The 27,822-nt window shown below is 48.1% G+C and overlaps 1 protein-coding gene and 1 non-coding gene across 4 annotated transcripts in view; both read right to left on the reverse strand.

The window, feature by feature from the left end:
• Positions 1–26,743, reverse strand: part of CHRDL2 (chordin like 2) — a 40,048-nt gene extending 13,305 nt beyond the window's left edge. For 2 of the 3 annotated variants that reach the window (XM_032259068.1, XM_032259067.1), the window contains exons 1-4: positions 26,119–26,743; positions 7,504–7,616; positions 2,211–2,304; positions 21–163 (exon numbers count right to left, since the gene is read on the reverse strand). In XM_032259068.1, coding sequence (XP_032114959.1) covers positions 21–163; positions 2,211–2,304; positions 7,504–7,616; positions 26,119–26,200 — 432 coding nt within the window. In that variant the 5' untranslated portion in view covers positions 26,201–26,743. Of the gene's footprint in view, positions 1–20; positions 164–2,210; positions 2,305–7,503; positions 7,639–26,118 lie in introns of those variants that run through there. The other variant, XM_032259069.1, reaches the window with a different exon arrangement.
• LOC116537130 lies at positions 5,507–5,569 on the reverse strand. Its single transcript, XR_004262971.1, has one exon. It is a non-coding gene; the product is annotated as a small nucleolar RNA SNORD43 (small nucleolar RNA).
• Positions 26,744–27,822: the final 1,079 nt, after the last annotated feature.

The raw sequence follows: 27,822 nt of genomic DNA on the forward strand, positions 1-27,822 counted from the left end.
GGAAAGGCAGGAGTCCTTACGGTGCAGCTGCAGAGGACACACTGGTTGGGCAGGCGGGAGGGGAACAGCTCATGGGCACTGAAGATCTCTCCGTGTTGGTACATGGTCCCATTGTGCTGGCAGGACTTTGGAGGGGCCCGGAGCCCAGAGGGAGTGTGAGGTTCTGCAGTAGGGGAGGGCCGGGAGGAAGAAGAAAATGAAGTTTCATGTGAATCTTAAAAAAAAAAAAAACTTTGCTGAAATTAACAAGGCCACTTTTCTGAAGATTTTGCATCTGACCCCAACTTGACATTTAAACCAAGCTCTGGCCTGGCCTTGCTAGCCATTCCCCATATCAGCTAACTAAGAGGTCCCTCCCTCCCATGGCCCCTACCACAGACCTCCAGCCCCCTCAGTGTCTGAGCCAGCCCCAACCAGAGCAAGAAGAAAGAGCCGGCAGCCTCAGCTTCTGCTCAGTGGGGCCTGAGTTAGTTTATCCAGCATTGAATGAGGGCACATGAAGCACTTCTCAGTGCCAGGCACTGTTCCAGGTGCTGGGAATACAGCAGTGAGCAGAAGAGTCCCTGCCCTCACGGGGTTACATTCTAGTGGCGCCGGCTGGGATGATTGTCCCTGTGATTGTATAAACTTCTGTCATTCACTGGCCCCTAGAGCCCCCCTCCCCATCACCTGCCTCATCCTGCCAGGTGGAGGGGTAAGCCTCTGGTCCTGAGAGAACCCACTCATTCATTCAAGACCCCTTTATTAAGCACTTCTGTTCTAGGCACCATGGTAGGCAATGAGAATGGTGCAATGAGTAAGATTCAGCCCTTGCCATCAAGAAACTCAAACTCAAAAATTAGGGGTGTGGTGGCTCACACCTGTAATCCCAGCACTTTGGGAGGCCTAGGTGGGAGGATTATTTGACTCCAGGAGTTCAAGACTGGCCTGGGCAGCATAGTGAGACCCTATCTCTACAGACTTTTTTTTTTAATTTTAAAAAAGAAGTTTGAAGTCTAATTAGGCAGAAAGATAAGCCACAAGCAATGATGCTGTAGCAGGTAAGGGCTAGGGCAGACGAAAGCACAGAAGTTGTGACAGCGCAGAGGAGGAGCCTCTAACTTAGCCCGGGAAGGGTGGCTGGGAAAGGCTTCCTAAAGGGCCAATGGTTAGGAGAGTCTTGAAGAACTAGTGGAGCTGAGCAGGCAGATGGCAGGGGATGAAAAGAGAGGGAGTGAAGATCATTTGCGCCACAACAGGCCTGGGTCTAGCACAGGGGCAACTCCCAAAGTCAGCAAGAAGAGCTGTGGCCCCTGCAGTTAGCGTCAGACAGAAGGACACTCCCCCACTGTGCAGGATGCAGCTGAGAGCCACTGTTCCCCTCAGGGACCCGGAGCCCGGAATCTCTATGACCCATGTCAGGACCACGAGTCAGATCCCTACTGGGCTCCCCCTGGAAAAGAAGTCCCACTCCACACCAGCTCACAGGAAAACTCTGATTCCAGAGCCCGGAGCCCAGGCCAGAATCTGGAGCCTCCTCTTCGCCACTTCATGCTTCTAAACAGCAGTTTTCCTCTCAACTTCCCCTCCCACCTCCAAGTTGGCCTCCCCTCTGCCTGCTCCTCACTGGACACTTGATTTTACCAGTTTCCTTTCCAGACTACCTCTCCTTCCTCTGACCTCTTCTTTCTAGAATCTCATTCTCTGAAGCCCTTAGAATCTTAAAATCATGAAATCATAGACATTTAGCATCAGGACACATAGAGTCCCTGAATCTCAGCACCGGGAGAATTCTCAGAGAACAGGACCCAACTCCTTTTGTCCTTCTCAGCCCCTGCAGTGGTAATTCTAGGGTCTCTCCATAGGACCTTCAAGCTCAGGATCACTTACCTTCACTTCCCAGACTGCGCCCACGCCCTCCAGCTCTGGCCGGCACGAGAGAGAGTGGAGCCCATGTGTGCCAGGTGAGTAGGCCAGGTGAGCAGGCCAGGTGAGCAGGCCTGTTTCCTGCAGCTACTTTCTGCATGTCGTCCCTCCCTTGCTATGCATGCCTGCTTAGGACATGAAGTCTCTGCTACCCCAGCACTGCCTGGGGTCTGGGATATTTCCTCGTTGAGCACCTTTGTGTATCTACACCTCTGCCCCTCTCCTTTCAGGGGTCTCCCTCAGCTAGGCCACATTGGGAGTAGGAGAAAGGCCAACGGGTGATGAGGAGGAGCATGACTACTTACCCACACACCTGGGACAGCACTGCTGTGGCTCCGTCACGGGCTGGGGGCAGTGGACAGGCGGGCAGTGGAGGCGGTAACAACTCACATGGGCGCTCTGAAGGGGACACAAGGTTCAGCCCTGGTTCAAATAACCATTGTCTCCCACCTGTACCTGTCCTTCCCCAAAACTCCTACCCCAACTGCAGAACTCTGTACTTGTCATAAACCTGTGATTGGACTGAAAACAATTAAGTGTGCCCAGTCCCTCCCCATCCCTGGCTGCCAAGGGGAGTTCACTTGGCCCTCACGTCCATGTGCCTCCCTGTTCATGGGCTTGCTCAAACACTGTGTCCCCTTCACAGAGAAAGACATGTAAAAGCCTAGAGCTGTTTGACATTGATCTTGATGCTTTGACTGTGCTATTTTAACTCTGGGGCTTGATCCTTTTAACTGTGGGGCTGAACCTTGTGGTTCAGAAAGGAATGAAACATGAGGACAGGTGACCAGGAGGGAGTACAAGACTAAAAACCTGATGTAGAGAAGACAGATGGCTTTATGATCCACCCCCTAAATCTCTAAGAGGTTTGGGCAATCCTGGACAAAGCCTCTGGAGATGGCACCAAAGAAGGAGGGCCCTGAAGTTCCTTCTCTTTTCAAGTATAGCAAGTGAGAGAACTGGGCAGGGGAATGTATGCAGAGAGAGATGAGCAGAAATGGAGGGAAAGTGGCCACCACCCCTTGTGAGGGTCTTCCCAGCTCTTCAGGCAGGTTTTTGGCCCCTCATCAGCCTTCCTGCACTTTGTTCTTCGCTCTGTTACAAGGGTCACTCTGCTGTATTGTGATGAACCATTTACACCTGTGTCACTGATTCAACCAGGAATTCCAAAGAACAGTCAGCATGGGGCCTTGCTCCAAGTTAGTGGCTGCTGGAGTCTGAATGAATGCATGAGTGAGTGAAATAATGAGAGTAAGGAAAGGAGGGGTCAATGGGCCTCTCTTAGATGAATCGAGCCTGCTTTGTTCAAAATTCTGAAGTTGGCAAAGTTTGTTTCTAGTCCCGCCTCTTGCCTCACCACTTGTTGCTTCCCCCTTCCCTCTCCCTGGACCTGAGTTCCCTGGCAGTACTTCTCCCAGAGGGAGCCTCTTTCCCCATGGAAGACCCTAGACTGGCCCTGGGCCTTCTGGGGTCACTGCTTCCCAAGACAGCCAGAGGTAATCGTGAGGACTAGTCAGTGCTAAGGGGCATCCCAGGGTCCACAGGATTGGTCTGAGCTCTAACAGGGGCCTTCTAGAGGCCCAACACACATGGGTGCTTCCTAAATGTCTAGAGGATAGACTGAGGTGCCCAGATGAGAAACTAGGATGGAGTGTAAGGAACTGTGTGGCCTGAAGAGTTAGAATCAGTCTCTTCATTCTGACCTTGGAGGAGCCAAGGATGGTGATAATTATTAGCACCACGAAGCAGGAAATAAGATGGAGACAGGCTAGCAGCAAAAAGGCAGGTGGGGCCCTTGGAAAAGCCCTTTGCAGCCACAGGGAACCTCTCAGGAAAGTCATAGCCTCCATTTATTGAGTGGCTTCTGAGGTAGGGGCTTTATATTATATAAAAATCATCCTACTTCATCTTCTCAACACCATTAGAGGTAGGTACCATATTATTAGTCACATTTTTTAAATGAGAAAAGAGCCTTTGAAAGGTTAAGTTGCCTAAGATCACACAGCAGGTAAAAACTGTCACCAGGGCCTGTGCATTTTCCATGATGCTGAGCTGCCTCTGGTGGGTAGGCGTGGACTCATTCATGCTCAATATTCGCTGCAGATGTACTGGGTGCCAGGCGCTCTTCTGAGCAGTAGGGATGTAGCAATGAGTGGGACCGACAAGGTTTCTGCTCTCCCAGAGCTCACATCCTAGCAGTGAAAAGTAGGCTTATTAAACAAGTAAGCAAGGGCCGGGTGTCATGGCTCACGCCTGTAATCCCAACACTTTGGGGGGCTGGGGATCACTTGAGGTCAGGCGTTCGAGACTAGCCTGGACAACATGGCAAAACCTCATCTCTACTAAAAGTACAAAAATTAGGCAGCAGTGGCACGCCTGTAATCCAAGCTGCTTGGGAGCCTGAGGCAGGAGTATCACTTGAACCCAGGAGACAGAGGTTGCAGTGAGCCAAGATTGCGCCATGGCACTCTAGCCTGGGTGACAGAGCGAAACTTGATTTCAAAGAAAGAAAAAAAGTAAGCAAGTAGGAACAAGAAGATTTCAGATGTTAAGTTTATGATACATAATAAAACAGAAGGCCAGGCGTGGTGGCTCACGCCTATAATCCCAGCACTTTGGGAGGCCAAGGCAGGCAAATTGCATGAGGTCACGTGTTTGAGACCAGCCTAGACAACATGGTAAAACCTTGTCTCTACTAAAAATACAAAAATTAGCCAGGCATGATAGTACATGCCTATAATCCCAGCTACTTGGGAGGCTGAGGAACAAGAATCACTTGAACTTGAGAGGCAGAGTTTGCAGTGAGCCAAGATCGTGCCACTGCACTCCAGCCTGGGTGACAAAGCAAGACTCTGTCTCAAAATAAATAAATAAATAAATAATACATCGAGGAATATTATTTCATTAACAGGGTAGACTATTTTAAAAACAGCTGTCAGAGAAGGCCTGACATACATGTTAAGGAAGTAACATGTATGTTATGAACTGGGAGATGAGAAGGAACTGTTCATGAGAAGATCTGGGGGAAGAACATTCCTGGTGGAGGAAACAAGTGGGAACAAGTTTCAAGTGTTGGAACAACCGACAGAGGTCAGTGTGGCTGCAGCGGAGTGAGCAGGTATGAAATGAAATTGGAGAGTAAGGCTGGGCGCGGTGGCTCATGCCTGTAATCCCAGCACTTTGGGAGGCCAAAGCAGGTCAGATCACAAGGTCAAGAGATTGAGACCACCCTGGCCAACATGGTGAAACTGCATCTCTACTAAAAATACAAATATTAGCCAGGTGTGGTGGTGCACACCTCTAGTCCCAGCTACTCAGGAGGCTGAGGCAGGAGAATCTCTTGAACCTGGGGAGCAGAGGTTGCAGTGAGCTGAGATTACACCACTGCAGTCCAGCCTGGAGACAGAGCAAGGCTCTGTCTCAAAAAAAAAATAAATAAATAAAAGTAAAAATAAAATTAAAGAAAAAGAAATTTGAAGAATAAGACAGAAGCAGAGCCCTCAGCGGGCCTGTTTAATGATTTTCTTTTGGCTAAAAAAAAGGTCTTTTGGTTTTTTTTTTTTTTTTTTTTTTTTTTTTTATTTTCTCTCCTTTTGTCCCTGAATTAGAACATGACAATCAACACACAGTCTCTGTATGCCTGTCCGTGAGTTCAGCATCTGTTATTGGAGGGTTTTAAGAGTGGAATGACATGATCAGTTTCATGCTGAGAAAAGACCATTCTTGCAGGGTATGGTGGCTCACACTTGTAATCACAGCACTTTGGGAGGCCAAGGCAGGTGGATTTCTTGAGCTCAGGAGTTTGAGACCAGCCTGAGCAAATCCCATCTCTGCACAAAAGACAAAAATTAGCTAGGCATGGTGGCACGCACCTGTGGTCCCAGCTACTCAGGTGGCTGGCATGGAGGATTGCCTGAGCCTGGAAAGTCGAGGGTGCAGTGAGCTGAGACTGCACCACTGCACTCCAGCCTGGGTGCCAGAGTTAGATCCCGTCTCAAAAAAAACAAAAAACAAAACAAAACAAAAAACCATTCTCACTCCACATGGAGGATGGATTTAGAGGGGGAAACAGGAAAACCTGTTAGGAGGCTTGTGTGGCAGCCCAGGAAAGAGATGATGGGTGATGGTGGCGTGGATTACGGGGAGCAGTGATGGTGGAGAGAAGTGGAGGGATTGAGGGTTGATTTTGCAGATACCAGCTAAAGTCCTCTGGGTTGAAGAAACTGTATGTGAACTCTGAGAAATGAATTAACTCCAATGGCTCAAAACACTTGGACTTTGTCAACTGGACCACATGATATGTCTGGAATTTTCTGTTATGATTTCCTTTCTGTTTTCTGGCTATATTTCATAAAGTTTTTCTTGAAAAGGCTGATTGGCCTCAGATGTGCTAAGGAAAACCGAGGGGAGACAGTCATGGTGGGGGTTGTGTCCCCATTTCTACTTGGGGCCAACACTGTAGAAGCAGTGGGGAGTCAGAGGAAAAGATCCCAGGAAGAGTAAGACCCCAAAGTCAAAGCCAAGAGGGGGCTAGCTCCCCACTCCACCTCCCCACAGGATCTCCTCCAGACCTCCTCTTTGCTCCCACCCCAGAGGGCTGAGTTTTAATAAGGGAGACTCTTAGAGGCCTTCTGCATTCCTCTCTCAGCTCTGTGTGAAGAAAGAGAGGGTCTGGGAGGCTGGTTCTGGCTGGAAGCTAGCTACCCCTCCCTCCAAGCACCAACACCCAGACAAAGAAAGCTGGGGACATCCAGACTGGGCGTCAGGCAGCTGAGCTAAAGCCAAGGGTTTTTCAAGCCTCCTAAGCCACTTCCTCCTCTTTCTCCTATCCAATCTCATGTCTTACCTATGAATTCTGGACCACGTGGATGTCTCATTTATTCTACCCAGTTGATTTTACAAGGCCCTGTGGAGGTGCTGGAGAGGTAGGGTGTGGTGGGGCAGGAGGAGACGATAAATAAAGACATGGTCTCTACCCCAGGTGGTTCAGCCTTTGGCAGGGAATCGTACCAGGCGTGAGTGAGGGCCCAGCAAGTCCTTGTCTCAGAGGTTCAGTCTGGGAGGGGCAGTAACCATGCTACCTGGCCAACAGTGATCAGGGAAAGGGGCAGAGAAACTCATGTGGGAACCCAGAAGAAGAAATTTCCAGTGGAGGTCATTTTCCCATTTGGGTAAATCCTTGAGGAACAAATAGTTGGGCTAGTGGGGTTGGGGGAACACGTCCTAAGGCAGGGCTGAAGTGGCTGGAGGAAAAATATGTGAAAAGGAAGGAATGAGAGATTAGGTCCAAAAGGCTCTGTCTTGGGCTGCATGGGAAGCAGGGAGGCTGGTACTAGCACAAGGTGGAAAGAAGGCTGGGATATGAGATGGGAGACCAGGGTCCTCATCCCAACCCAGCCACTGATGTTTGTGTGACTTTGGGAGGTACACTGTAGCCATCTAATCCTATATATTGAGTACTGAGTGGTGAAGTGGCTTGTCCCGAGTGCCTCAGCTGCCGCTGACAGCACAGCTCTAGAAGGCATGCATGGTCCTCCTTCTGAGGTGATTCTCTGGAGGGTTCTCACATCCCTGACACAGGTGGCCAGAGGAACCTACCTCCGAGCAGGTACAGCGCAGGCAGTACATCAGGCCTTGTGGCTCCAAGTAGGGGTGCCAGCTGTCGCCAGGGGAGTATCTCTTCCCATGGAAAAGGCAGAACATGTCTGGGCCTGGCAAACCAACCAGTGCCATGTTAGTCCCAGGAGGCTCCAGCCCAAAGACCCTGTCTCGTTTCTCCTTCTTTCCGGCTCTAGAAGAGATGTTATCTGGGCCACTCAGGCAAAAGAGAATCTGCAGGACAACTTGGCATGCTCTCCAGGCAGGGGGCCAGAATGTCTGAGTCTGAATCTCAGCTTGACTGCACCCTTACTGTGCGACACTGGGCATGCCACTGACCCTCTCTGAGCCTTAATGTTTATATCACAGAGCAGTTAGGGAATAAAGCAGTGAAATGCTGTACAGGTTTATGTTGTGGTATCAACGTTAGTTATGATTAGACGAATGAGGCCCAGAGAGGATAAGTTACACCTGAGGCCACACAGCAAGTCAGTCATCAGGCAGGGATGACAGCGCCAGTCTCCTGACTCAGTCCCGCGCTCCTCTGTCTTCACAATCACACTTATTTCCTTTTTATTTGTCCCATTTGGGCTGTTAGTTAGTACATCACCACACACTTCCCTCCGTCTCCACCCCCTCTCCTCTCCCATCCCCCTCCCCCATACACACACACAGACACACTCTCTCTCTCTCTCTCTGGGTCCTGTGGCCCACCTTTTGAACAAAGCCCTCCTGGTGTGAAGATCACCAGCCCCTGTATAGAGGAGGGTTGGCAGGGATAGGCCCAAGCCACGTGCTGGGAGCTTTCCTGATTTCACACTGTACCATGTCCTTACATTTCAGTGAGCCATGATGGAAAGGCTGTTAGGAAACTAACTTTCAAGTAGCCTTAAAAATGGTCGTTGCTACTACCGTGATTTGTGATTGGCAATATCAATGGACTTTTTTTGCAACTGTACATCAGTCATCAATATTTGGATGAATGCTTCTAAGAACTAGAATCGTGTGTTCCATGGGTTGGCTATCTCTCCTGCAATCCTGCTTTCCTGAAACCTCTGCCTCTCTCACCTCCCATAACCCATTGATCCACTCCTGCTCCCACCTCCTATCCACTCACCGCCCAGCCCTGGGTCACACCTCCCAACCTAGCGCTGCAGTCTCATGCCCCGCCTCTCTGCCTCCTGCCCCATCCTCGCCAACCCTCCTCTACACAGGGACCTGGTGCTCTTCACACCAGCAGGGAAAAGCACGCCATTGCCTGAGCTCTTTTCAGGAGGAACTGGGAGGCCCAGCACAAGCTAAGTTCCAGTAAATGTTTGTGGAATTAAATATGGAGAAGGGAACCAACATTCATTGACTATCTTCTCTTTGCCGAACTCCTTACAGAAGTTAGTTAATCTCATTAATATTGTTGTTTTGACCATTCCTCAAGTGAGATGAGTGCCCAAGGCCATGCCAAAAATTAAACTGAATGCTTGTAAAGTGCTTACCTAGTCCAGTTTCTGACCCTTAGTCGAATGCTATTATTATGATAATTGTGGTAACAGTCACAAAGCCGCTGCAAAGTGGACGTTGTCATCTTCTGGAAGAGATGACAGTATGCGTCTTGCAGTGGCTTTGTGACTGTTACCACAATTATGAGAAGGCTCACAGAGACTACGCCACTTGCCTAAAGCCCTCTGCTAGGATTTCAACCCAGGGCTCCTGCCTCCAAAGCAGAGCTCCTTTCTCTTCGCCTCATCTCCTATGGCTTTTCACCCAATCCCAGGGCCTAAAGGCTCAACTGCCTTCTGCTGTCTCTGCCATCAGCCACCATCCCCAACTCCTTATTTTATTCTCTTAGTCCCCTGTTGGTCTAAAATGTAGAAGTTGTCTCTTATGCTTCCTCCTTCTCATTTTCCAGAGTCAAGCATCTTGGAAACATGGGCTCTCATATTTCCTAAATCACATTCTCTTAGACTTTGAAACAGAATCTCAGAGCATTGAAAGCAGTAACGAGTAGGGTGTGGTGAGCAGGGGGCTCACATTCAGGGCAGGAATTCCCTCTCCATCACACTGGGGGTTGGGCTGGTGTGCAGCCCCCACCTGACACATGCCTCCAGGAGCTCATGGGCCATTCCTAACCATTAGGAAATTTTCTTTGTAAGGAGCTGGAGTTGGCCTCTCTCTGGTTCCTGACATTGTTCCTTTTCTGCCCACTTGGGCTTCCCAGAACAAAGATTTGAGACTGCTGTCATGATGCTTTCAGTCTGTGCTTCGAGGGCTGCTGGGAGTAGGAACACATCGTTTAGTTCTCTCACCGTTCCTTGCCCAGCTCCCCAAAGTGGAAGAGCGATCAAAGTTTGTCTCTCACATTCCCAGCAAGCCAGTAAGGCCCGGCTGGCCCGTATCAAATGAGCTGTGTTTATCTCTCAGCCTCCACTGGCAGAGAGGGTGGGACATGGGCCCAGCTGGGGTGCTGGTGAGAGCCAGCTCAACTCTCTAAGGAGTGAATAATTTCCTTCTTCCTCAGTCCCCTCCTCCCACCAGGGAGGGGGCAATTGCAACACTGCCACCACCTTAGGTCCAGCCTGTTGCTGAAGAAGCCTTGTCCTACCTTCCTTGGGGCGGCCCTGTAGCTGAGGTCCCTGTGCCAGTTGGCACCTCCTTTACCTCACTGCCTGCTCAGAGCATGAAGACAGAAAGAGTGTCTCAGCCAACACCCAGGCAGGAGGCCCCTTCCCCCAACCAATAGACCTGGCAGAGGCTGAGAATGTGGGGGGCCTGGCAGGAAGCCTCTGGTGGCCACAATCCCCACCCCACCACACCCTAGAAGGTGACAGGCACAAGGGTGGCATGGCCTGGAGCTCTCCCTTCCTCAAGTGAGATGAGTGCCCAAGGCCATGCCAAAACCAAGCAGGAGGAAGAACTGCCAGGTGGCGACAGGCCGCCTCTGTTCCTGCAGTCCTGGCACTAGCCCCAACCCTTGAACATGGCTAATGGAAAGAGCTTTAGTTCTTTAAGCCACAAGTTCACTGTGTAACATTCAGAGACTCATCCTCTCTTCTCTGAGCCTCAGTTTCCCATCTGCAAAATAAGGGGAGGGGGTAAGCTATGATCTTCAAAGATTTTCTGCATAGTTTATGAATCCATGATTTCAACATTGGAAGACTCCAAAATTCTAGGATTCTAAGCTTCAGGATTTCGAGAATTCCATGTTTCTAAGAACATATATTTCCTTAGAACACAAATCTACCATAATTGTCCAATGCTGTGGTTCTAAGATTCCATCATTCCAAGATGCTATGATTCTTGGATGTGTTGATAGTCTCATACCTCCTAGGCTCTCAGAGCCTCCGAAGTGGGTTAGGATGAAGTTCAGGGAGCCAGTAGGACCAATCCGAGGTGATGCTGTGAAGGAGGTAAAGTGTGTCTCTCACATCTCACTCCCTTCTCATACACTCCCTTTGGTCCTCTGTGGCGTTCCCACCCCTGCCCTGGTCTTGGGCCTGCCCTGATTCCTCTCCCACCCCACCACCATGTCTCATCCCACCTGTGCTCATGCCTCTCTCCCCATCTCAGAGGCCAAGCATGCCTTTTCTCAGGGGCCTTTTGGAGTCAGATCAGCTGGGGTTCAAATTGTGGATTTGGCTTTTATTTGCAGCCTGAATTTAGACAAGTTACCTAACCATTCCAGTCCTCTGTTTCCACATCTATTAAATGGAACTAGTAACAGTCTTTACCTCTCAGAGTTACTGTAGAATTAAGTTAGATAATATATGTAATATACATAGTACCTAACATACATTATGTGCTCAACTAAATAGTAGGTTTAAAAAAAGGGGGAGGATCCAAGATAGCTGAATAGGAACAGCTCCAGAGCACAGTTCACAGCAAAAACAATGCAGAGGGTGAGTGGCCACTGCATTTCCAAAAAAATTTTCACTGCCCACAGGCCAGGAGATTCCCAGACTGAAAAGCGCCATGAGTTTTCAGCACGGTGGTTTCAGCTGGTGCCGGCTTGGCGCACAGAAACACACAAATCTGGGCGGCCATTTCAACTGGCACCTGGAATGCCTAGGAGACAGAGCCGCCCATTCAACTGAAAGAGAGGGGGCAGAGACGGAGCCAGGAGATCTGGCTCAGCAGGTACCACCCCCACAAAACAAGCAATCTGAAACGCTCTGGATGGAAAGTTTCCCAGCAAGTGCAGCTGGACCCAGGAAGGTCCAGCTCAGTGTGGGGAAGGGCGACCACCACTACTGAGGTAGTTCACACAGCAGCTGGGCAGAGCTTCTGCTGGCAGACTGTGACTAGACTAATCCGTGAGGGGCAGGGCATCTATGAAAAAAGGCAGCAGCATGACAGGAACTTATAAATAAAGCCGACCTTCCTAGGACAGAACACCTGGGAAAAGAGGCGGTTATGAGTTCCGCTGCAGCAGACTTAAAAGTACCTGCCCAGCAGCTCTGCACAGAACAACGGAGCTCCCAGCACAGCACTTGAGCTCCTATAAGGGACAGACTGTCTCCTCAAGCAGCTCCCTCACCCTGTATACCCAAAGAGACACCTCATAAAGGAGAGCTCATGTTGACATCTGGCAGGTACCTTTCTGGGACGAAGATAACAGAAGAAGAAATTGGCAGCAACCCTTACTGTTCTGCAGCCCCTGCAGGTGAGCCCCAAGGCAAGCAGAGTCTGCAGTGGACCTCCAGCAGTCCTGCAGCAGAGGGACCTGACTGTTAGAAGGAAAACTAAGAAACAGAAAGAAATAACTCATCATCATCAAAAAGAACGTACCCTCAGAGATCCCATCTGAAAGTCACCAACTACAAAGATCACAGGTAGATAAAGCCACTAAGATGGGAAGAAACCAGTGCAAAAAGGATGAAAACACCAAAAACCAGAATGCCTCTCCTCCTCCAAAGGATCACAGCTCCTCACCAGCTAGGGATCAAAGATGGATGAAGAATGAATCTGATGAATTGACAGAAACAGGCTTCAGAAGGTGGATAATAACAAACTTCTCAGAGCTAAAAGAATGTGCTAACCCAATGAAAAGAAACTACGAACCTAGAAAAAAGGTTAGATGAGATGCTAACTAGAATAAACAGCTTAAAGAAGAATATAAATTATTTGATGGAGCTGAAAAACAGCACGAGAACTTCATGAAGCATACACAAGTTTTAATAGCTGAATCGACCAAGCAGAAGAAAGGATATCAGAGATTGAAGATCAACTCAATGAAATAAAATGAGAAGGCAAGAATAGAGAAAAAAGAGTGAAAAGAAATGAATAAAGCCTCCAAGACATATGGGATTATGTGAAAAGACCTAACCTACATTTGACAGGTGTACCTGAATGTGACAGAGAGAATGAATCCAAGCTGGAAAATACTCTTCAGGATATTATCAAGGAAAACTTCCCCAACTTAGCAAGCCAGGCCACCATTCAAGTCCAGGAAATACAGAGAACACCACAAAGATATTCCTCAAGAAGAGCAACCCCAAGGCACATAATCGTTAGATTCACCAGGTTGAAATGAAGGAAAAAATGCTAAGGGCAGCCAGAGAGAAAGGTTGGGTTACCCACAAAGGGAAACCCATCAGACTCACAGCAGATTTCTCTGCAGAAACCCTACAAGCCAGAAGAGAGTGGGGGCCAATACTCAACATCCTTAAAGAAAAGAACTTTCCGCGGTGGCTCAAGCCTGTAATCCCAGCACTTTGGGAGGCCGAGGCGGGTGGATCACGAGGTCAAGAGATCGAGACCATCCTGGTCAACACGGTGAATCCCCGTCTCTACTAAAAATACAAAAAATTAGCTGGGCATGGTGGCGCGTGCCTGTAATCCCAGCTACTCAGGAGGCTGAGGCAGGAGAATTGCCTGAACCCAGGAGGCAGAGGCTGCGGTGAGCCGAGATTGCGCCATTGCACTCCAGCCTGGGTAACAAGAGCGAAACTCCGTCCCAAAAAAAAAAAAAAGAAAAGAACTTTCAACCCAGAATTTCATATCCAGCCAAACTAAGCTTCATAAGCGAAGGAGAAAGAAAATCCTTTATGGACAAGCAATTGCTGAGAGATTTCGTCACCACCAGGACTGCCTTACAAGAGCTCCTGAAAGAAGCACAAAACAAGGAAAGAACAACCAGTAACAGCCACTCCAAAAACGTACCAAATGGTAAAGACCATCGACACAATGAAAAAAAATGCATCAACTAATGGGGAAAACATCCAGCTAGCATATGGCAGAATCAAATTCACATATAACAATATTAACCTTAAATATAAATGGGCTAAATGCCCCAATCAAAAGAAACAGTTGGGCAAATTGGATAAAAAATCAAGACCCATCAGTGTGCTGTATTCAGGAAACCCATCTCATGTGCAAGAAACACATAGGCTCAAAATAAAGGGATGGAGGAAGATTTATCAAGCAAACAGAGAGCAAAAAAAAAGGAGGAGTTGCAATCCTGGTCTCTGATAAAATGGACTTTAAACCAACAAAGATCAAAAGAGACAAAGAGGGGCATTACATAATGGTAAAAGGATCAATGCATCAAGAAGAGCTAATGATCCTAAATATATACACACCCAATACAGGAGCACCCAGATACATAAAGCAAGTTCTTAATGACCTACAAAGAGACTTAGACTTCCACGCAATAATAGTGGGAGACTTTAACACTCCACTGTCAATATTATACAGATCAATGAGACAGAAAATTAACAAGGATATCCAGGACTTGAACTCAGATCTGGACCAAGTGGACCTAACAAACATCTACAGAAATCTCCACCCCAAATCCACAGAATATACATTCTTCTCAGCACTGCATGGCACCTACTGTAAAATTGACCACGTAATTGGAAGTAAATCACTCCTCAGCAAATGCAAAAGAATGGAAATCATAACAGTCTCTCAGACCACAGGGCAATCAAATTAGAACTCAGAATTAAGGAACTAACTCAGAACCACACAGGTTCATAGAAACTGAACAACTGGCTCCTGAATGTCAATTGAATAAACAATGAAATGAAGGCAGAAATAAAGATGTTCTTTGAAACCAATGAGAATGAAGAGACAATGTACCAGAATCTCTGGGACACATTTAAAGCAGTGTCTAGAGGGAAATTTATAGCAATAAATGCCCACATAAGAAGCAAGGAAAGATCTAAAATCGACGCCCTATTGTCAAAATTGAAAGAGCTGAAGGAGCAAGATAAAAAAAACCCAAAAGCTAGCAGAAGACAAGAAATAACTAGGATCAGAGCAGAACTGAAGAAGACAGAGACACAAAAAAACCCTTAAAAAAAATCAGTAAATCCAGGAGCTGGTTTTTTGAAAACATCAACAAAAGGCGATATCACCACAGATTCCACAGAAATACAAACTACCATCAGAGATAATTACAAACAACTTTATGCACATAAACCAGTAAACCTGGAAGAAATGGATACATTCCTGGACACTTGCACCCTCCCAAGACTAAACTAGGAAGAAGTTGAAACCTTGAACAGACCAATAACAAGGGCTGATGTTGAGGCAGCAATTAACAGCCTACCAACCAAAAAAGTCCAGGTCCAGATGGGTTCACAGCCGAATTCTACCAGACGTTCAAAGAGGAGATGGTACCATTCCTTCTGAAACTATTCCAAATAATACAAAAAGAGGGAATCCTTCCCAACTCATTTTATGAGACCAACATCATCCTGATACCAAAACCCGGCAGAGACTCAACAAAAAAAGAAAACTTCAGGCTAATATCCACGATGAACATAATTGCAAAAATCTTCAATAAAATGCTGGCAAACCGATTGCAACAGCACGTCAAAAAGCTTATCCATCACAATCAAGTAGGCTTCATCCTGGGGATACAAGGCTGGTTCAACATATGTAAGACTATAAATGTAATCCACCACATAAACAGAACCAAAGTCAAAAACCACATGATTATCTCAATAGATGCAGAGAAGGCCTTCTACAAAATTCAACAGCCTTTTATGCTAAAAGCTCTCAATAAACTAGGTATTGACGGAATGTATCTCAAAATAATAAAAGCTATTTATGACAAATGCACAGCCAATATCATACTGAATGGGCAAAAACTGGAAGCCCAATTTCCCTTTGAAATCTGGCACTAGATAAGAATGTCCTCTCTCACCACTCCTATTCAATATATTATTGGAAGTTCTAGCCAGAGCAATTAGGCAAGAAAAAAAAAATAAAGGGTGTTCAATTGGGAAGAGAGGAAGTCAAATTGTCTCTATTTGCAGGTGTCATGATTGTATATCTAGAATACCCTAGCATCTCAGCCTCAAATCTCCTTAAACTGATAAGCAACTTCAGCAAAGTCTCAGGGTACAAAATTAATGTGCAGAAATCACAAGCATTTCTATACACCAATAACAGACTAACAGAGAGCCAAATCATGAGCAAACTCCCATTCACAATTGCTACAAAGAGAATAAAATACCTAGGAATACAACTAACAAAGGATGTAAAGGACCTCTTCAAGGAGAACTACAAACCACTGCTCAAGGAAATAAGGTCACAAACAGATGGAAAAACAGTCCATGCTCATGGTTAGGAAGAATCAATATCATGAAAATGGCCATAGTGCCCAATGTAATTTATAGATTTAATGCTATCACTGTCAAGCTACCAGTGACCTTCTTCACAGAACTGGAAAAAAACACCTTAAACTTCATATGGAACCAAAAGAGAGCCTGCATAGCCAAGACAATCCTAAGCAAAAAGAACAAAGCCACAGGCATCACGCTACCTGATTTCAAACTACATTACAAGGCTACAGTAATCAAAACAGCACGGTACTGGTACCAAAACAGAGATATAGACCAATGGAACAGCACAGAGGCCCTGGAGGCAATGCCACACATCTACAATCATCTGATCTTTGACAAGCATGACAAAAACAAGCAATGGGGAAAGGATTCCCTGTTTAATAAATGGTGTTGGGAAAACTGACTAGCAGTCTGCAGAAAGCAGAAACTGGACCCCTTTCTGACACCTTACACTAAAATTAACTTCCGATGGATTAAAGACTTAAACATAAGACCTAACACCATAAAAACCCTAGAAGAAAACCTAGGCAAAACCATTCAGGACATAGGTGTAGACAAGGACTTCATGACTAAAACACCAAAAGCATTGGCAACAAAAGCCAAAATAGACAAATGGGATCTAACTAAACTCCAGAGCTTCTGTGCTGCAAAAGAAACAATCATTAGCGTGAATCGGCAACCAACAGAATGGGAAAAAATTTTTGCAATCTACCCATCTGACAAAGGGCTAATATCCAGAATCTACAAAGAACTAAAACAGATTTACAAGAAAAAAACAAACCCTTCCAAAAGTGGGCAAAGGATATGAACACTTTTCAAAGGATGACATATATGAGGCCAACAAATATATGAAAAAAATGCTCATCATCACTGGTCATTAGAGAAATGCAAATCAAAACCACATTGAGATACCACCTCATGCCAGTTAAATTGGCGATCATTAAAAAATCTGGAGACAACAGATGCTGAAGAGGATGTGGAGAAATAACAACACTTTTACACTGTTAGTGGGAGTGTAAACTAGTTCAACCATTGTGGAAGACAGTGTCTCACCTCCTCAAGGACCTAGAAATAGAAATTCCATTTGACCCAGCAAACCCGTTACTGGATATATACCCAAAGGATTATAAATCATTCTATTATAAAGACACATGCACACATATGGTCATAGCAGCACTGTTTACAAAAGCAAAGACGTGGAACCAACCCAAATGCCCATTGATGATAGACTGGACAAGGAAAATGTGGACATGTACACCATGGAATACTATACAGTCATAAAAAATGATGAGTTTGTGTCCTTTGTAGGGACATGGATGAATCTGGAAACCATAATTCTCAGCAAACTGACACAAGAACAGAAAATCAAACACCACATGTTCTCACTCATAGGTGGGTGTTGAACAATGCGAACACATGGACACAGGGAGGGGAGCATCACACACTGGGGTCTGTTGTGGGGGCCGGTGGAGGGACAGCGTGGGGGCAGTGGGGATGTCAGGGAGGGATAACATGGGGAGAAATGCCAGATGTAGGTGATGGGGGGAATGGAGGCAGAAACCACATTGCCATGTGTGTACCTATGCAACAATCCTGCATGATCTGCACACGTACCCCAGAACCCGAAGTACAATTAAAAAAGAACACATCTAGGTGCTGACCCCAAACTTCCTAATAGTTGGTTTCCCATGGTGTTTCTTTGACTCCCAGAACTCTCTGTGGTCATCCCCAGCCACCTATTAGGGGATGAACATCATAGCACACACTGAGGCCAAATCTTCCAGTCTCATCTACAACAGCACCAACTCTGTTTCTGGTGGCCCCTGCACTCTTCCAGCCCCACTCACAAGCCAGATCAGCCTGCCTCAACTCGCCTCATGCCCACAGACCTTGGGCTGGGATACAGAGATGAAAGTGGCTCCGAAATTGGAGGAGAGAATGGGAAGGCAGGAGTGAGAGGCAACAGACCAGTCTGGAAAGAGAAGTAGAGGCTCATGGAGGGCTCATGCCTCCAGGGAGGCAAAGGAAACCCATGGAAAAGCTTTAAACTTGGGAGTCCCATGATCAGATTTGCAGGTCTTTGCTATTGTAAACAGTGCTGCTATGAACAGATTTTAGTCATCACTTATCCCACAGGAACGGAGAACAGATTGGAGGGCAAGACTGGAGGCAGAGAGACCAGGGAGGGGCTGCTGCAATCATCCTGTTTTGGGATCATGCTGGGCCTGGACCAAGATGGAAGCGGTGCTGATGGCAAAAGTATAGATTTGAGAAACACTTAGGAGGTACAGTGGGCAGGCTTTGGGACAGACTGGATAGGATATGGGGGGAGAGGGTAAAGGAGCAGTCAAGGACAGGATTGAGGTTTCTGGACTGAACACATATGAGTGTGGGGCACTTGGCATAATAGGCATTAAACATTATTATCATCAGTAATACACTAGTCCCCCTCATCCTTGGGTGATGCATGCCAAGACCCCCAGTGGATGCCTGAAACCACAGCATGTACTCAACCCTATGTAGACCATGCATGGATTTCTTTTGCCTTCTTTACAATTTCACAGATAGAGAAGTCATCCTTACTGTAGATCTTAGCAACCTCAGTATACCATTTTTTTCCTTTCCTTATTGAGAATTTTTACCTTTTTACTTAAAGAAAGCACTTGATGGCTTCTCTTTGGCATAACCAAATTGCTGGCATTGCTGCTCTTGTGCTTTGGCGCCCTTATGAAATACAATAAGGGTTCCTCGAGCACAAGCCCTGCAATACTGCAACAGTTAATCTGATCACTGAGACAGCTACCAAGTGACTAACGGTCAGGTAGCATCTACAGTGTGGACATGCTAGACAAAGGGATGACTTACGTCCTGAATGGGACAGAGAGGAATGGCAACAGAATTCCCCATGCCACTCAGAATGATGTGCAATTTAAAACATATGAATTCTTTACTTCTGGAATTTCCGATTTAATATTTTGGACCAAGGTTAATCACAGGAAACTGAGACCTCAGAAATTGAAACCATGAATATGGGGGGGACTGCTACAGTAATATTACTTCCCGTTACTCATTTATTTATTGAACTTTTTATATGTCAAATATTATACACATCCATGGGCCTAGTACATGACTTAAATAAAACAAAGTCACCTCCCGAAGGAGGTCATAGCCTAGTGAAGCAGACAGATAGATATAATACATACGGTCTGACAAATGCTGTGATGTGTGAGCATAGGGTCTTCAGGCGAGGCTTTTCTAGGAACATGCCTGAGCTGGATCTTGGAGAAATTAACAAGATGCAGGAGGGAAAGGACTTCTCAGGCAGCGGGCGCTGGATGCAACGCACAGAGGTGGGAGTGGATGTGGTTCATGAAGGACACGGAGGCAGCCTTTCCTATGTGCAGGATACTATCTCCCTTTCCCACAGGAAATGTCCACTTGGATAGGCCACAGCCAAAGCGCTGTACCTGTCTCAACAGACTTAAAGTGACTGGACTTAGTTGATCTAATCTGAATTCAGGACAGCAGTGTTTACCAGATTCCAAATGTCACTGTGTCATCTGCAGCCTATAATCAGCTGGCTCCTGCCTGGTCTTTCAGCAAAACTCTTTGTGGTGGCCCTGTTTTCAGTCTCACCTCCTCTTGCCAAATTCCTCACCCTTCCACCAGCCTCCCCAGCCTTCTCCCACTGTGCCTTCATATATGCTGTTTTTTCCACCTGGAATGGGATTCTCCATCTCCAATGTTTGACCCAACTTCTTCTCATTCTTCAAAAGCCAGCTTAGGTGCCACCCTTTCTGTGAAGCTGCCCCAAACTCCCAGCCACTGGCCTTTCCTGCAGAACTGAGTTCAGCCCTCTATTACAATTTTCATCACAAATGGATTAGAAGTAACTTGTTAAGTAAGCTTTGCTTCCTAACTAAACTGTGAGCTTCTTGAGAGCAAGGACCAGATCTCATTAAATTTTGTGCTCAGTGCAGAGCCTACATAGAGTTGGTGTCTAATGAATGAAATTGATGATGAAAAAACAGAGTTATCAGAGAGGGAGAGATTCTGGAAGAGGAGCCAATTGACAGTCCTTAATCCTGGAAGCCTCTTTTTTCTTTTTCTTTTTCTTTTTTGAGATGGAGCCTTGCTCTGTTGCCAGTCTGGAGTGCAGTGGCATGATCTCGGCTTACTGCAACCTCCACCTCCTGGGTTCAAGTGATTCTCCTGCCTCAGCCTCCTGAATAGCTTGGACTACAGGTGCACGCCACCATGCCTAACTAGTTTTTGTATTTTTAGTAGAGACAGTGTTTCACCATGTTGCCCAGTATGGTCTCCATCTCTTGACCTCATGATCTGACCTCCTTGGCCTCCCAAAGTGCTGGGATTACAGGTGTGAGCCACAGTGCTCAGCCCTGGAAGCCTCTTCAACAACAACAAAAAAGTAGTTCATTATATGGGAAGAGGGCCAATTCCCTTTCAGCACTTTTACCTTGCCACCTAACAGAAATTAGCTTCTGACATTCCCCCACTTTCCAGCTCCCTGCCATCTGAACACTCAAACCACTGGCCAAACCAAATGACAACATGTGCAAAAAGGTCAGGAGCCCACAGCAGCTAAGGGGATGAGTGATTCCATGATCTTCACGCATAAGTCAAAATTTCCAAACTGTCTCCATCCAAGTTCCAAGTTCATCCCACAGTCTGGCTTGAAAGTCTCATGCTGTGATAAAAGGTCTTTTAGGGGGTCAATCAGGAGGGGATAATGCAGTTGGGAATTCTTCCCCAATAGGAAGCAGAAAAGACAACTAGAAAGAAGCTTCTGGGCTGGAGGGGAGGCTGGACAAGACCCTGGAAAGGGCATCAGGAGGGGCTGGGGTGAGAGGAGAAAGGTCTGGAATTGTGGCTGGCCTGTCCCCAGCCTGCAAGAACTCAGGAAACCCGAGTGAGCCAGGCTGCCCAGGAATGTTGAACGTTTACGTCTCTTCCCTCACACCCACACAGCCGTACTTTCTCTATTTATTTATAATATCCTCTTCACACAAACAAACTTATTCCCTTCTGAGACATAAGCTCTGCTCTGGGCTCTGGCACCCGATGGGAGAGGCCTCTAAAGAAAATCAGAAGAAAAACCTCAGCTCCTCAGTGGCTGAACTGTGCAACCCAGGGAAAGGAACTGCATTTCTCTGAACCTGACTTCTTCCTCTGGCAAATGACAGACATACAGGAGCATAGAAGAGCCTCTAAGGAGAGAACTGTCAAACCAGGGAAGGCAGCTCTGTTACCTGTTAAGGGGCGGGAAGCAGGGAGAAAACTTCACATTCTCTTCTGCTTTGGACATATATGCTTAGATTCATAGAATCATAGAAAGCTAGGGATACAGAGACATCTAGTCCCCTGTTTCCTCTCTGGGAAAGTGAGTCCCAGAGAACGATCAAGACTTGCCTAAGCCTGATTGACTCCAGCGCAAACTTCAATGCCAGTCGTCAGATCTGGAGAGAATGCTTACAGGGACACCCACCCCCTACTAGGCAGGGCTAGAAGAAATGGCTTTAACTTGTAAACAGAAAGATTCTGGTGAGATACAAGGGAGAACTCCTGAGTAAAAGAATGAGGATGGGGTCATTCTTTACAGCCTGGACAGAGGCAGGGGGATGCCTGAAATGATCTCTGCACTACACCTCCCGGGGGCACCACTGTCACGCCAGTCCTTCCTTTGAGAATCATAAGGATTCCGGGTCCCTTTCCCAGAGCCCGGCGCCATGGTCGGCGGCTGGGGGAACTTGAGAGGCCAGTCCTGGAACAGGTGCAACAGCTGGAGCAACTGCGCAGCTGTTGCCGGGCTCAGGCTCAGCCTGCACGCCCGCGAGTGAGGCAGCGACCTCTGCTGGTGGGAGAGGAGAGGTGCAGAATGGCCCAGTCAGTCCCAGAGAGAAGTCACCTGGAGCTGGACTTCAGGCCTTTGCTTGGTTGCTCCCACCGCCTTACACATATCTGCACAGGGAGATGGGGATGCCACTAAGCTGAACAGAAGAGCAGGGTCCCCGCTGGCCAGTATCCCACTATCTCCACTGCCCCAGGCCATCGAGACACTTTTTTTCTGGAGTCTATGCATCTGCCTGTCTACTCCTCCCTGGCAGGGCAGGAGTACTACCCTCCCCGCAATCCCTATTCCAAAAGCCAGAGTGGACTCGGAATCGAGGCAACCACATCTTTGGATCTTGGAAACTTGGGATCACGAGGTGTGAAAACTAGAATGGTCCTCAATAATCATCCACTTGAGTCCAACCATCTCACTTTACAGGGGGGAAACTGAGATGCAGAGAAAGGCAACTTGTTCAGGTTCACAGCTGGAATTGATGGCACACCCAGGGCTGGATCCCTGACTTTCTGGTTCCAGGTTTGCCCTCTGCATCACATCCGACCAGGGGAGCTCCTTTCCTATCCCATGCCTGAATCTAGGATCTGGAATCCATCACCTGGGAATGAAAGCTTCAATTTCCAGAATACACAAAACCCTTGAAGGAAAGAATAGATGAGTTTTGTTTTGTTTTGTTTTTTTCTGAGCAGGGTCTCACTGTGACACCCAGGTTGGGGTGCAGTGGTGCAATCACAGCTCACTACAGCCTCTATCTACTGGACTCAAGCAATCCTTCCACCTTAGCCTCCTGAGTAGCTGGGACCACAGATATGTGCCACCATGCCAGGCTAATTTCTTTATAATTCTAGAGGAAGGGTCTTGCTATGTTGCTCAGACTGGTCTTGAACTCCTGGGCTACCCATCCACCTCAGCCTTCTAAAGTGCTGGGATTATAGGTGCGATCCACTGTGCCTAGCCTCATATTTTTACCTGGTAACTGACTCTCTCCTGAAAGCAGGATTGGATGGAGGGAGGGATGAGAAAGCAGAGCATACTGGACACCTGCAAGGGACAGTTAGGGAAGAGAACAAAGAGAGGAGCTGAGAGGAGTAGGGCAGAGGGCACTGCAAAGAGAGGTAAGAAGCTAGTAGTCCTCTGGTGGATGCTCATCCACAAAGGGCTGAGTGTCTAGAGTGACCAGCATCACATATGTCTGCCTCAGCCCAGGGCTGGGACAAGTACCGGTCAGTAACCAGGTCAGGGACCCAGGCTGGGAAAGGGATCTTGTCTGGGGGTGGAATTAGTGTTCAACCTGTGGCCAAGGTTGGATGATTAGGGCTTGGTTTGTGGCTGGAATTGAAACTTAGTCTGTATTGGGATTAGGGCTCAGTCCATGGCTGGAAATAGAACCAAAGAGAATAATTTTTGTTTGAATAGCTTTGTACTTCAACTGAGGAGTAAGCTGTCACCTGTGCTCACAGGCCTTTGGCATTCTTCAGGGCTTGGACACCTCAGGAGCCTCCTACCATACAGACTTGAAATTTCCATCTGTTGGCACTGTTTCTGAAAGCACCTATCACCAGATTTTCGACCCACAACAGGCTTGAGATCTCACTTAAACTAAGATGAGGACCTTTGTAAGAGACCTCCAGATAGTATCTTGGCAAATGACTACAGGAGCCTTTCTAGATTAATAGGTTATCAGCACTAGAGAAAATGTGGCTCAGATAAAGAAGTGGTCTGTCCCAATTCACACAGCCAATAAGTGACAAATTGGGGTCCAGGATCCAGGCCTGTTCTGTTTTTGTTTTTTTTTCCATGTGTGAATTTTTATTCTCACAAAAAGACAACAATGTCTTCTCACAAACAAGTATTTGCTGGTTTATTTTTTTTTTTTTTAAGAGATGAGGTCTGACTATGTTCCCCAGGCTGGCCTTGAACTCCTGAGCTCAAGGGATCCTCTCCCTCTCGGCCTCCTAAGTAGCTGGTGATTGGAAGTACAGGTGTGTACCACTGTCTGGCTTTTGTTCTTTTCTTTAACAAATTTGCTGTGTGACCTTGGGCAAGTCACTCTTCTTTTCTGGGCTTCAACTTAACTGTAAGTATAGGTAAATCAATGGGTAGAAGCAGAGGGTTTTTGACGGCTTCGCAGCTCTAACAGCCAAGAATCTTAACATTCCCCAGCAAGTGCCAGTCCACCTCACCCTAATGAGTTGGCTCCAAGTCTTTTTCTCACATGTCTGGAGCTCTGTATTTACAAGGCTGTAGGGGAGATGGAATACTGGCACTGGTAGCACTTGCTGAGAGGTACAGAGCTGAAGGCCAGGGAGGCACAGAAGAGGGAGATCAGTGGATCAAGTCACCCGGGAGAGTTTGCTTGAAGAGGTGTGACCTAAGCAAGGCTATGAAAGGCTGACAAGATATGGGAAGCAAAGAAGCGGGGTGTGGATAGGATAACAGTCTGGTTCTAGGACATCTTTCCAAGTTGCATCCAGGGCGATGATACCTGGATAAAACATCTCAGGGACTAAGAACAAGGTGTCAAGTGGATGGAAGGCAGGCATGGAGGGCATCCTGTGTAAAGTCACTTTTAAGAAATAGAAGGCAGGTGTTAGGAAGAAACCCTCAAGGTTCAAGGAAGGGGAAGAGACATTTATTGAGTACACAGCATTGTGCTGGGCACTTTAACCTGTTATCTCCTTTAATCCTCCCAAGAACTCTTCAAGTTCTGGATTAGTATCTCTCTTAGACAAATGAAGAAATTGAGGCTCAGGGAAGTTATGACTTACAAAAAGTCACACAGCTACACCGGGCAGAGCCAAGACTTGAACCTAACTCTGAGCTAATTCCATTACTTGTTCTATGTAATGGAAAGACTTCTATGAGTCTCACGTTGCTGGCAGGCCAGAGACACTCAGCCTGCTCTCATGAGCAGAAACAAGACTGAAATGAAGTCCAGCACTACTAACTCCAGAATGTCACGTGCAAAAGAAAGGCATAGATGGAGCAGCCGAGCTGTGGAGAGGAAAGAGCACCATACTAGGAGTCGGGAATTTGGGGTCTTAACTGCAGGCTGTGCCTTGTATGACCTGGAGAAACCCACTGTCCGTCCTTGGCCTCAGTTTCCCTATGGGTATTTCAGGGTTTGAACGAAGCCGTTTTCTTCTGATTAAGAGAATCTGGTTTGTTTTCTCATCCTCACAGCATTCTAAGAGATTGGCTGCGCATGGGCAGGGGGCCCACCAGCCTATTGTGGGGGCAGTGAGGAAACTGAGGCTCAGACTGATGATATAACCTGTTTGATGTTACACTATATCTATGCAGAAAAGCATAATTAAGGAACTGATTTTTTTTTGGGGGGGGGAGAAGCTATCAAGTGCCAGTCTTGTGCTAGCTGCGTTACCTATTTTTTCTAATTTAATTCTATCATCTAAAAATGGAAGGATTATTACTTCCATTTTATAGATTAGGAAACCCGGGGTCAGAGAGGTGCTCTCCATGACCGCCTCTCAGCAGCTGGCATTTCCAGGGCTGGGATGGTGAAGACCCTGGTCTATCTCACTGTGCCCTGCTGCCTCCCAGAGTCTCAGGCTGCAAATTCAGGGTTCCTTCTAGACACCATGGGGCACAGAGTAAAGCACAGGATCTGGAACTAGAGTCCTGGCTTTGGATGGCTTACTAGCTCTGTAAGTTTTAGCAAGTTCCTCCTCCTTACTCAGCCTAAGTTTTCTCACCTATAAAGTGCGAATGATAATACCCACCTCACTGGAGAGCTGCGAGGATCAAAAGAAAGAAATGGGAAGCTTATCCTAATTACTCCTCATTTCTGTCGAATGGCTCTTTCCAAAGGCAAAAAGCCTTTTCTTCTCCATCACACTCCTTACCTGTAGCCAGACATAGCCAACTCCGTCCTAGGAGCAATAAATCCTACTCCAACCCAAAGCACGGTGCCCTGCCCTCTCCCGCGCTGCCCTCGGCGCCCCTCCACAGGTCCCTGGCAGCAGCCCTCTCTCAGTTCTGAGTCATGCCGAGTTCCCTTGGTCCCCCGGCCCGCCCGTACGGGTCCTCGCAGGAGTCTCCACCCCTCTGGCACAGGTGCTGCCTGGACGGCTGTCAGAAGAACTTGGGGTCCGGGTCCTGGCGCTGTCCTGCACATGCCAGGGGCCACGTCCCTTTTCTGCCCACCCAGCCTCCGGGTCTACTTACGGGCTCGAGCGTGGGAGTCCAGGGGGAACCAGAGCAGCGCGAGTCCCAGCAAGAAGGAGAGGACTCTCACCTCGGGAACCATCCTTCCTTTCCCCAGGGTCAGGCCGCTGGGCGCTGGGCTGGGAGCGGAGTCAGGAGAAAGTGAGACGAAACGGACACTGAGGCACAGGGGCACAGATCAACCCACAGACCCCGGGAGGGCTGCTCCTAGAGCGGGGTCGGAGAAGGGTCGAGAAGCAGCGGTGAGCAGGAAAGGAGGACGGAAAGAGAGATCTAAGGTGGGAAAAAAAGAAAGGTGGAACGAGAACAAGGGAAAGGAGGAAGAGAGATGGAGAGCCGGAGGAAGGTCGGCTAGAAGGGAGAGACGATCAAAGAAAGGGGGAAGGTGAGAAGGAGAGGAGAAAGCAGGGAGAGGACCGGCGTCTGCCTAGCGCACAGCGCAGGGCAAGGCGCGCGGGACCAGCGGGTGTTCCGGGCGCGCGGGCTAGAGGCGGCCGGCGCCCCCTGCTCGGTGGGCTCGGGGTCGGGCCGCGGGGGCCTGGGGCCCGGCGGGGCGGCGGTCCCGGCGGCGGCGGCGCGGCTGCCGCGGAGGGAGGCTGAGCGCGGGCCGGTTGTGCTCGCCAAGGGCGCCAGGCGCCGCGCTCGGGCTCATTTGTACTTTGCCGCGGGAAGCAGGCAGCCCGGCCTGGCGCTGGCCTAGCGCTGGCGCCTCCTCTGTGGCACCGCGGGCTCGGTGGATTGGCCACCGGAGAAACAGGCCCACTTTTTCCCCTCCTATCTCGTGCGGGTCTCCTGGACGGACGCTCCAGGCGGGGCGCCGAGTGGAGGCGAGGGGGCTGCGGAGGGGGAAGGGGCCACCCGGGCCACGGGGTTTAACCCCTGACTCCCCGCGACGTCCAGAATGCAGGAGGGCAGAGTCGAGGGAGACGTCAGGTGGAACTTTCAGGTGGGGAAGGCTGAGCTGTCGGGGCTGCGGGTACCAGGAAAGCTCTGGGTAAGGCGCTCGGCGGTGAGTGCCCGGAATTCGGCAGATGGCTAGAATCAGAACACTGACATTCTTCATTCAGTTTGTGAATGTGCTTCATTCAGCACGCCACCTGAGAGTCTGTTTCCCTAGCTCTAAAATGGGTATTTTAAGATTTTAAAATATCTTTGCTATCTTCCCACGATTGTGCTAAGATGAAATGAGATAATGAACAGCGAAGCACTCACCCCCCCCCCCCCAATTAGAAGGGGTCCTAATTCCAGGTGCCTACAATACCAGTTGCCCCAGTCCCCACTCCGTCTGCCCATGCCCCATTCCCAGGTTGAAAGCCAGCCCAGAGAGATCCTGTGCCTTCCCCTGGACGTCTTCTTCTGTTCCCCACTCCCACTCCCAAAACAAGGCAAGATCTCTCCTTTGCCTTTGCAGGTGAGGCCTGCATCTCTCTGGGAGTGATGGTCACCTTCAGTCCTCTTTAGGGAGAGCTGGTTGTCAAAGAGCTGTCTTTCCTGTCAGAAGGGGAGCTCCTTAAGGACAGGGCCCTAACACCTCCCAGCCCACAGCTGGTGCTTCATCTCTTGTGTTAAATGAATACCTGCACTAAAAGGATCCTAAGAAGAGAATAGCCAGCTCTGGCTGGACCAGAAACACACAAGCTCTGAAATCAAAAGGGCAGAGTCATTGTCCTGACTCCATCCCTAACCTGTTGGGCCACTTTGAGT

Source organism: Sapajus apella, unplaced genomic scaffold (assembly GCF_009761245.1).
Source record: "Sapajus apella isolate SASKATOON/1434 unplaced genomic scaffold, GSC_monkey_1.0 scaffold106, whole genome shotgun sequence".
NCBI lineage: Eukaryota > Metazoa > Chordata > Mammalia > Primates > Cebidae > Sapajus > Sapajus apella.